Below are 10886 nucleotides of genomic sequence, written 5' to 3' on the forward strand. Positions count from 1 at the left end.
CTTGGGCCCAGCGTGGTGGTGCATGCCTTTAATCCCAGCACTCGGGAGGCAGAGGCAGGCAGATCTCTGTGAGTTCCAGGCCAGCCTGGTCTACATAGTGAGTTCCAGGCCACCTGGGGCTACAGGGAAACCCTGTCTCAAAAAGACCATAAGAAAAAAAGGCTTGGGCTGCATAATTTATTCACTAAAATATTTCATTACTGCCTGAGGAAGGGGCAGTGGTGCCAGATGAAAAAGTTTACGGGGCCTGAGGCAAGTGAGCACATACGACAAAGAGTTGTTAATCTTTGAGAGGAGCACTGTCAGGATAAAGAAAAAAAGAGGGCTGGAGTGATGGCGCAGTGGTTAAGAACACTGGCTGTTCTTGCAGAGGACCCAGGTTCGAATCCCAGCACCCACACGGTAGCTGACAACTGTCCAGTTCCAGGGGAATCCGACGCCCTCTTCTGTCCTCCACAGCATTGCACAACACAGGTGCACTTACGTACGTGTGCAGGCAATACACTCATACACATAAAATAAAAATAAATAAAATATTAAAAAGAAAAGAATGAAAGAAACCATCCCAGGTCTAGGGAGTCTGTTCACTGCAGTGCAGGTAGCCTGTGACGTGTGTGAGGAAAGAAAAAGATTTCTGAATGAAAAGGACACTTAGGCTGGCGAGATGCTCAGTAGCCACTTGCTGCCAAGCCTGACCATCTGAGTTCAATCCCTGGAACCCACATGATGGAAGGGGAGAATAAACTCCTGCCAGTTGGCCTCTGGCCTCCACATCTCATGGCATGCACCACAGGCACACACTACATAGACACACACATAGAGGAAGTAAATGGAAAGACTTGAATACAAATTTAAGACAAAGAGCTGTTGTTAGATAATTTCCTGTCAGTAAATCAGCCAGCATAAAAAGTCATTTCTCTTCTGTCCAGATTCAAACAGGCTTGAGCGACAGCTCGAGGATACAGTGACCCTTCGCCAAGAGCATGAGGATTCTACACATCGGCTGAAAGGCCTGGAAAAGCAGTACCGCCTGGTGCGGCAGGAGAAGGAGGATCTGCACAAGGTAGCACAGCCTGTCTAAGGAACTTGTGTGTGAGGAGGCCCGTGTGAAGGGCCCTGTACGTACCGAGGATTGGGGTGAGGAGGCCTGTGTGTGCTGACTGTGTGAGAGGGCTCGCTGAGTTCTCAGTTCCCTAAGGCTGAGTTTACACGAACACTTAGAGACTCTAGGCTGTTATTATGGACAATCGCACTGCTTTCCAAAGCAGCATCTAAGCTTGTACTTCTGGTCATGGTATCTCTCCTGGTTGCACTGGCACCTGCTTTGCAGTCATCATCTTCAGCCTGCTTCCCAGCCCTGTAGCGTATAAGCAGTAGCTCCCCACTTCTAAGTTAGGAAGTAGGATCAGAGCATGGGGCAGCAGCACAGTGACTGACTGAGCTTTATGCCAGGGTTGTCCCCTTCTCTACAAGGACTCTTTACTTAGTTATAGCAAGGAGCTATAAAAAGCAGACATGTTCAGGTGGGGTGATTCCCCACCCACATCCTTCCTTTATGAATTTGATTTTTCAATGAGCTGTCAGACTTTCTGCTTAATACCAGTAAGTGCCACTATCAGGCCTATGTTTTCTAAAATACAATCTTTTATGCACCTGAGTTCTTAAACCTGTTGTTGGTTATAAATTCTCTAGACTATACAGGGTGTCAAGCCCAAGTTTTTTCTTTTCTTTCTTTTTTAAGTTGGAAATCACATTTTTTATTCACAAAAATACAGTCATAGTTCTTTCTTTTTAAAAAATATTTTTTATTTTTACTTTAATTCATATGTATGAGTGTATTGTCTACATGTATATAAGTGCACCTGTGTCATGCAACATCCATCGAGATGAGAAGAGGGCATCAGATCCCCTGGAACTGGAGTTATAGATGGTTGTTAGCTGCCATATTGGTACTGGGAACTGAACCTGGTTCCTCTGAAAGAACAGTCAGTGCTCTTAACTGCTGAGGCATCTCTCCTCCTCCCCAAGTTCTTTCTTTAACTCAGCTTTGGTGTCATAACACCTGCAATAATTCACTCAAGTATAGTGCAGACTTCACTGGGCTGGACTCAAAGAAACCTGATGGGTTGGTGGGTACCTTTCTGCCCCTTTGTCGAGCTGCCTGATTCCAGATCACAGTACTTCCAGCCTCAGACCAGCAGGTGCGACAGTGACTGAACATGTTCCTATATTGAGGGACAGCAGTGCTATCAGTATGTCCAATGACCAGAAAAGCTGTGAGTATGGCCTCACCAAGGCCCTGTTTTTAGTTCCACTCAGAAGAACATCCAGTTCCAGATCCAACTCCAGTGAAGGGATTGTTTCTAGTAACTGTTTCCACTGTTATTTCAATCTTAAGCATTTTCAAAAACAGTTACAGATTGCATAACATTTGGATTAGTGACAGACTGCCTGTGTAGCAGTGGTCCCATAAGCTCATTGCCTAGTGAACTGTAGCTATTTCTGTTTGTGTAAGCACATTCTGTGAATTTCACTCATTGAAATTATCTAAAGATCCATTTATCGGAACTTGTGTCAGTCACCAAGTGATGCACACGTACTCTTCTGGTCTGTATGTATCTAATGAGATTGGGTGTTCCAGAGGTGAATTTATGGAGCCAGGCATCCTGGAAGCACGATGCCCTGTAGGAAGCAGGTACTTACTCATGTGGCTCAGGGCTACAGATATGGCTGGGAGGGTAGAATAGGGACCTTTTCCAAATCTATAATAGAGCTATAGTCTCTGACCAGCATTCGTATCACTTTTAACCCTTTGATACACCAAAATACAGCTTCCACTTTTCTAAGTCTTTGTTGAGAAAATGTAAAACTTGGATAATTCTTTTCATTCAGCAATTGGTTGAAACTTCAGAGCGATTGAAATCGCAGACCAAAGAACTCAAGGATGCCCAGCAGCAACGAAAGCGGGCCCTGCAGGAATTCTCGGAGCTCAATGAGCGCATGGCAGAGCTGCGCTCCCAGAAGCAGAAGGCGTCCCGTCAGCTCCGAGACAAAGAGGAGGAGGTGGAGGCGGCCATGCAGAGAATCGACTCCATGAGGCAGGATATCCGCAAGTCTGAGAAGGCCAGGAAAGAGGTACTTTCTTCTTCATTCATGTCATTTATTGGGTGTCAGTACACACATGCTAGTGTGTGTATGTAGGTCAGAGGACAGCTTGCAGGAGTCAGCTCTCTCCTTCTGCCATGTGGGTTCCAGGGATCAAACACAGGTCCTCAGGCTTGGGAATAATTGCCTCTTTATTTTCACAGTTTGGATAAAAATACATGAAAAATACTCAGCTAATGGCTAGGTACTTGAAAAGGGAAGGGCTTTGGGTCTTTTGTTGGAGTGTCCAGACCTCAAGTGTGTCCTCAGTCCCCACCTGGAGCCCTGCTGTCTTGGGTGTCTATGATGTTCTGCTACTAACAGAGGATGTATCTTAAGCAGTGCTTTGGCAGATCTGTAAACTTCGAAATCCTGACAGCATTTTCGAGTTCCTTCATTTTCAGGCTGTTTGTCCTTTAGCCTTAAAAGGCCCATTTATTTTCTTAGTTTATTTTATAACCAGATATATTTGTAATTGTCATCAACTATAGTTCAAGTTAGTTTCCACTTAGATATCTCCTTAGGAACTGTGGCTGAAAGGACACTGTGCCTGGGCTTTGTCTTTTTAAGACAGGGTCTCCCTGTAAACCCCAGCTGGCCTGGAACTCACTATGCAGACCAGGCTGGCCTCGAACTCACAGAGATCCTCCTGCTTCTGCCTCCCAAGTGCTGGTATTAAGGGCATGTGCCACCATGTCCAGCATGACATGAATTTCTTACCACCATCTCTCCTTTTGAGGGTGTTTGAACCTTTCATTTAATAAAACCAATCATAAGGGGCTAGAGAGGTAGTTCTGAAGTTAAGAGTTTGTATTGCTCTTGCAGAGGACCCAGGTTTTCGGTTCCTAATACCCACATCAGGCAGCTCACAACCACCTATAACTCCAGCTCCAGGAGATCCAATACCTCTCTACCTGTACTCATGTGGACATACCAACATACACATAATTGAAAATAATCTAAAAAAATTATAAATGTGAAAAATTTTAGCCAGGCATGTTGGTGCACACCTTTAATCCCAGCACTCAGGCAGCAGAGGCACACAAATCTCTGAGTTTGAGGCCAGCCTGGTCTACATAGCAAGTTCCAGGCCAGCTGGGGCCAAAGGGAGATCCTGTCTCAAAAAGACCAAAAAAAAAAAAAAAAAAAGTGAAAAAAATCTTAAAATGAGCTGGGCGTGGTGGCGCATGCCTTTAATCCCAGCACTAGGGAGGCAGAGGCAAGTGGATCTCTGTGAGTTCAAGACCAGCCTGGTCTACATAGTGAGTTCTAGGACAGCTGGGGCTACAGGGGACCTTGTCTCAAAAAGACCAAAAAGAAAAAAAATTTTTTTAATGAATCAGGCCTTTACATAGCAAAATTGTTTTCACAATTCCTTTCTTGAACAGTAATCTCCAGGAATCTATTTAAATGAGAGTCTAAGCTTGTTTCATCATCAGTGGTTGTAGTCAGCCATTCCAATCAGAGTATTCCTCAGCCTTCAACTTGTGAATCTGAGGAGGAAGCACACACACCCTTCAGGGTGTCCCCTAGTGGCCCTGGAGAGTTTCTGACTACAGCAACAGAGCTAGGGCCTGTTCTGGTATAAACAGCAGATCTGGGTTTCTCGTAGCTGGAAGCTCAGCTTGAGGATGCAGTCGCTGAGGCCTCCAAGGAACGCAAGCTCCGGGAACACAGCGAGAGCTTCTGCAAGCAGATGGAGAGCGAGCTGGAGGCCCTCAAGGTAGTGTTGGGGTCGGGGCGGCACTGTCTGTCAGACATAGTTACATATCAGTGTCACTCAGGGCAACCTCAAGGCTGGGGTGCAAAGAGGTGGCGGCCATGGCCACTGTCTTTGTAGCAGCTTTGTTTTCAAAATCCAAGTTCGTTTCTTTCTTGTGTAGAAGTGTCAGGTGTGCCCATTAGTAGTGCTTAGCTAGCTGCTGATACCTCCTTCCTGACCTGGTTTTCTAAACTTGGGCATGTCTAGTTCTGGAAGAGCTCCCTAGAGCCCATGTCCTGCTGTTGATGGATGTGCAGAGGCAAGCTGGTCATCTTCCTTGGATTAACTGATGGGGTCAGAGGTCAGCAAGGAGGCTGGGGAGGGGCCATGCTGGATAAGTGACTTCCCTCCTCTGGGGCTTCATGCCCTTCGTGTGGACAGGATAACTCTGCTTCGAGCACATGTGCCTGAGGCGCCTGCTACTCATCTTCTTTACTACCACCTGCCAGCCACCGGCAACATCATTTCCTAGACCTAGACCTCCGCATGCCTGTGACTGACGCTGTCCTTTTGACACCTTTCTGCAGCACATTTCCCCAGACAGCAGCCACAGGGAGCTTTTCAGATTCATCAGGAACACCTTAGTGGGTACCCTAAGTAACCAGCAGCAGCCCACCGTACTTGTTCTGCAGCCTGACATGCTCAGCACAAGTCCAGAGCTCTCTCCCAACATCTCTCCACTGACCCCTCTCAGCCTTCTGTGTCCAACACGTCACCTCATGCCCGTTGTCTGTGCTTGTGATTAAGGTCTTTCCAGCCTGACATCTTCTCACATGCCTCTCCTACCAAGATGCTACCATGTACCACTCTTGTGTGCCTCACTCATCACGTCACCTTGTATTACCATATTGTTGTTCATGTAATGGCTTGCTGTCAGCCCCACTCCTCACCTCCATGAGATCAGGAACCTCAGTGTCACCCCAGTCAGCAGAAGGGTTTGTGACAAGCAGTCAGCCCTCAAAGAACTGCTGTCGGTAAGCTGAATATGGTGGTGCATGCCTTTAATCCTGGTTCTCAGAAGGCTGGTGGATCTCTGTAAGTTTACATAGGAAGTTTCAGGCTAGCCAGTGCCACATAATGAAACTAACAAAACAAAACAAAAAAGACTGTTGTTGAGTAAATAGCACAGTACCATGGGACAAAGCCTTGGGCCTGGGAAGAGCTGGGCACATGCCTCCTCAAGGCAGATGCTGTCCCTGAACTCTGCCCTGTGGTTGTTAGGATTCTGTCTCCCGAGTCGACCGCTCTGCCTGGTGTAGTCCTGGAGAGCAGTTGCCTGTAGTGTTGGGGAGTGAAGGGATCTCATGACACTAAAGGAGGACACAGAGATTTGTGGATTTATTTCAGCCTTTATCTGCAGGTGAAGCAAGGAGGCCGGGGGCCAGGTTCTATGTTAGAACACCAGCAGGAGATCTCCAAAATCAAATCGGAGCTTGAGAAGAAAGTCCTGTTCTATGAAGAGGAGTTGGTCCGACGAGAGGCCTCCCATGTGCTAGAAGTAAAAAATGTGAAAAAGGAGGTACACGATTCAGAAAGCCATCAGTTGGCCCTGCAGAAAGAAATCTTGGTGCTAAAAGATAAATTGGAAAAGTCCAAGCGGGAAAGGTGCGTTGTCCTGAGCACCTCAAGGCAGGGAGGGGGGCTTACTGCCAAGCCACAGGCCTGTGGTAGCGAAGCCGGGAGCTCTCCAAACCTTCTCTTTCATTCACCTCCTCAGGCATAATGAGATGGAGGAGGCAGTAGGCACAGTAAAAGATAAATACGAACGAGAAAGAGCCATGCTGCTTGATGAAAATAAGAAGTTAACTGCTGAAAATGAAAAGGTAACTTGAAATGTCTGAGCTACCACCTAGGTGGAGGTTGTTACATTTTCATTCTTGAGTCTTTTGGAAGCTTAGGGTCTGTTTTCAACATTTTGATGTTTAAATGAAGTAATATGCTTGGTCTTTTAAATGGGGTGTTCTCATTTGGCGAAAAGCTGCAGATCCTTAGCTGTCACTCTTAGGGTTAGATTCAAACTGAAATGTGACCTAGGTAGGTTGCAGTCAGAATTCCTTGCTCTGTGCTGGGTTTGGGAGAGCCCTGGAGCTCTCACAGGCTGTGGGACTTCCTGTGTTGATCGTGCTGTTGTAGTGAGCAGGTACCAGATAAACACATGATGTGGTAAAATTGTTTAATTTCAGCTTTGTTCCTTTGTGGATAAACTCACAGCCCAAAATAGGCAGCTGGAAGACGAGCTGCAGGATCTGGCATCCAAGAAGGAATCGGTTGCACACTGGGAAGCACAGATCGCAGAGATCATTCAGTGGTAGGTGCCAGACAGGACGTGAGGAATGCAAGCTACCTGCTTCCGCCATGTGCTGGCTGTGTTCTTTTCTGAAGGCTGAAATTCAAGCCTCACTGCTGTTTGCCTGAACCCCTACATCTGAGCATCATTGATCTTCATAGTGGACTGAGGGTGGCGAGACTCCATTAGGACTGATTAAGCTCATTGTGCTTCTGTTCTGGGCTATGCACAGTCTCCTCTGGTAGACCATCCACACGACTTGGGAAGTGCTGAGAGGGAGGCAGAGCCAGCCCTTCCTTTGCTGAAAGCAGCAGTGCCCTGGCACCCTTGCTACAATGATACTGTCGTGAGAAAGGCCGAACTAGGAATCTTTCTTGCTCCTCCTACCACTGATTGTGCCTCATAAGAGAATGGTCTATCCCCTGTGCAGGGTCAGCGATGAAAAAGATGCCCGGGGTTACCTTCAAGCCCTTGCTTCTAAGATGACTGAAGAGCTTGAGACTTTGAGAAGTTCAAGTCTGGGATCAAGAACACTGGTAAAATTTCTTCTAAAACTTACATTTTTCCTACTGAAAAATTTAGTAGTGGTCTTATTGTAGGTGAATGTGGCATGTAAGTACCACAGGTGATGCCAGTGAAGAGAGGCTTGAGTGGCTGTAGAAACCTGATGGCATGCATTCCTTTACAGGGCAACTTCCCCAGGAGCCACTGAAGCCTATCTCACAGTATCAGAACTGGGTGCTGCCAAAGGGAGCTTTGTTTATTGATTTCATCCTCCATCTACTCCCTCGGGAATCTGTTTTGAGCTCCAGTGTGTCAGGCTCTGGCCTCTATGGGGACCTGGTGCTGCCCCTCCTGCCTGTGCAGCAGCAGCCCCACCACAGGTGCTTCTCACCTGTGGGTCTAGGGCCACTTTCCACCTTTGTTTTTAATGCAATCTTTCTGTGTAACCCAGATTGATCTAAACTTACTGTGTATCTCACTTCAAACTCAGGATCCTCCTGGCTCAGCCAGAGTTAGGGACAGTTGTTAGCTGCCATGTGGGTGCTAGGAACTAAACCTGGGTCCTCTGGAAGAACAGCCGGTGCTCTAACCACTGAGCACCTCCCTCTGCCACCCTGAGACTTTGAGAATGAAGTTATTCAGCTGATTTGGGTCACTCATTGCAGCTTCGTCCAATGGGATCGTTCCTCCAGTCCTCCCTTTCTCCGTAATTTTAGTCTTTTACTGTAGGTAGAAATGAGGAATGGCAATTCCTAGGATAAAGTAGTAAAATGCTTCAAGCTATACAACAAAACTTAGAACCTCATGTGAGATTTGTGGGTGTCCAGTGGACCCACACAGAAATTGTACCACAAAACCAGTCTTATTCCTAGTTTAAAAATTAAGCCAAAGGACCAGTGAGATGGCTCAGCTAGTAAAGACACTTGCTGCCAAGCCTGACGACCTGAGTTCCAGCTCTAGAACCCACATGGTAGAAGGAGAGAGCCTGTTCCTACCAGTTGTCTCTGACATCTACATGGATGTAGTGGCACACATACACCCCACTTCTGCCTTCCACAATTAATGAATAAATATAAAAAATAGTTTTTCAATTAAGAAAAGCCAGAAATGGTAACGTACACCTGTAATCCCTAAATCCAAGGTCAGCACAAGGCAATCAGGAGCTCAAGGCCGACTGCTGGTTATAGAGCAAGGCTGCCTCAAGAAATAAAAAACTTACGTTTAAAAGACTTCTAAGAGAGGCTTGGGAAATGGCCCAGCAGTTGAGAACTTGTACTGCTCTTTCAGGAGTTGGTGCTCAGCGCCTGTATCAGGTGGTCCACAACTACCTGTAACTCCAGCTCCAGGAGATCTGGTGCCTCTGGCCTCTGTAGGCACCTGTGTTCATGTGTAGTGTACTTACACATAATTAGAAAATAATGGAAATAGAGGCCGAATGTGGTTGCGCAGTTTAATCCCAGCACTCAGGAGGCAGAGGCAGGTGGATCTCTGTGAATTCAAGGCCAGCCTGGTCGACATAGTGAGTTCCAGGACAGCTGGAGCTACAGGGAGACCCTGTCTCAAAAAGACAAAAAAAAAAAGTAATGGAAATAAATCTTTAAAAAAAAAAAAAGACTTCACTGTCTGGACAGCACACACACACCTTTAATCCTAGCATTTAGGAGATGGAGGCAGATGGATCACTGTGAAGTCTGAGGTCAGCCTAGTCTACATCCAGGGCTACATAGTGAGGACCCCCCCACACACACACTTTTTTAAAAAGACTTTTAAGAAAGAATAAAAGTTAGAAAATATTGACCTAGAGATTTAGTTCAGTGATAGACAATTTACCTAACACTCCCTTTCCATGGGTTTATTGAAATATCAAAACTAAAAGCGGGTCTGAGGAAGGCCAATTTATAAATACAATACTAAAGGTTAAAGGTGAATTTTTTTGTATTTACCTTATTAAATTAATAGCATAAAATCAATTTTTGCTATTTTAACTGTCAAAAGGATCCACTTTGGAAGGTTCGTCGGAGTCAGAAGCTGGATATGTCTGCACGACTAGAATTGCAATCTGCTCTTGAGGCGGAGATCCGGGCCAAACAGCTTGTTCAGGAAGAGCTGAGGAAGGTCAAAGACACGAGCCTCTCCTTTGAAAGGTACGGTGTCCTATAGCCTGACCCTGCAGGATCTTTGGCCTCTGTGCCTTGGACACTGCCCTTGAGCTGCTCAGGACTGATCTCAGAAATCATTAGGGCAGATCGGGTTGATAGATTTTTCCCTCACTTAACGGTGGTGGGGTTTAGTTTTCTCAAAAAGTAATGAAGAGCCTGGTTGGACACTTAACAATCCTAGCACTCCAGAGGCTGAGGTAGGAGGGTCCTGAGTTCAAGTCCAGCCTTTGCTGTATACTCAGACCCTTTTCAGTACAAACAATCAAAAATGTCATAAAGGGCTAGTTATGTAGCTCAGTAGTAGAGTACTTGCCTAGCATGTGCAAAGGCCTAGGTTCCATTCCTGGCGCCACCAAAATAAAATAAAAAAGAAGAAAAGAAATTATAGTTTCTAGCAGGCACCTCTGGCTGGAGTTTATTGGCACAGAACTTTACCGTTCTGAGGTAAAACTGATATTTTAGAGTAGAGATTGAATGTGGCATGCCTAGTTTGAGATGTTCTCTGGTTTTGAGATCACAATTATGAAGTTGCCTGGTTATACAAATTCTGCTGCATTTGTGTGCAAAACATGAAACACATTTACCTTTATTTTTGTCAGTCACCTAGCCAGACAGAACAGATACCTTTCTAAGAAACAGACTGAGATATGTTTATGTAACTTCAATAACCTCAGCACTACAGTAACAAGAGATGCAGTATCCTTTTCCTATGGTTCCAGACAACATGGAAAGAGGTCACAGGAAAGAGAATCAAAATTGTCACAACTGAGAATCTACTTCTTGTTAAATTTCACCCTGGTGCCACCTTCATTTTCACAGAAGCATGGTGGCATAATTCAAGCTCAATAGATCGGAAATTTTAATATTTAAATTTTACCTTGACTTTCAGTTATCATAACAACCAAAACAATAAGATAAGACACATAGGAAAGGTTTAATATTAAACCCACTTTGCTAGAGTTGGTTTCCTGACACATCAACTCATTTTTAATAGAAAAGGGAGAGTGCATCTCAGTTTGTTTACAAGTTA

At 45.6% G+C, this 10886-nt stretch overlaps 1 protein-coding gene across 3 annotated transcripts in view; it reads left to right on the forward strand.

Moving 5' to 3' along the window:
• Positions 1–10886, forward strand: part of Cdc42bpb (CDC42 binding protein kinase beta) — a 103363-nt gene that overhangs the window by 69284 nt on the left and 23193 nt on the right. For all 3 annotated transcript variants that reach the window (XM_029559915.1, XM_008825578.3, XM_029559916.1), the window contains exons 12-19: positions 930–1063; positions 2893–3135; positions 4757–4867; positions 6267–6511; positions 6624–6729; positions 7090–7214; positions 7624–7729; positions 9693–9841. In XM_029559915.1, coding sequence (XP_029415775.1) covers positions 930–1063; positions 2893–3135; positions 4757–4867; positions 6267–6511; positions 6624–6729; positions 7090–7214; positions 7624–7729; positions 9693–9841 — 1219 coding nt within the window. The remainder of the gene's footprint in view (positions 1–929; positions 1064–2892; positions 3136–4756; positions 4868–6266; positions 6512–6623; positions 6730–7089; positions 7215–7623; positions 7730–9692; positions 9842–10886) is intronic.

Source organism: Nannospalax galili, unplaced genomic scaffold, assembly GCF_000622305.1.
Source record: "Nannospalax galili isolate Female #2095 unplaced genomic scaffold, S.galili_v1.0 scaffold188, whole genome shotgun sequence".
In the NCBI taxonomy this organism is placed as follows: Eukaryota; Metazoa; Chordata; class Mammalia; order Rodentia; family Spalacidae; genus Nannospalax; species Nannospalax galili.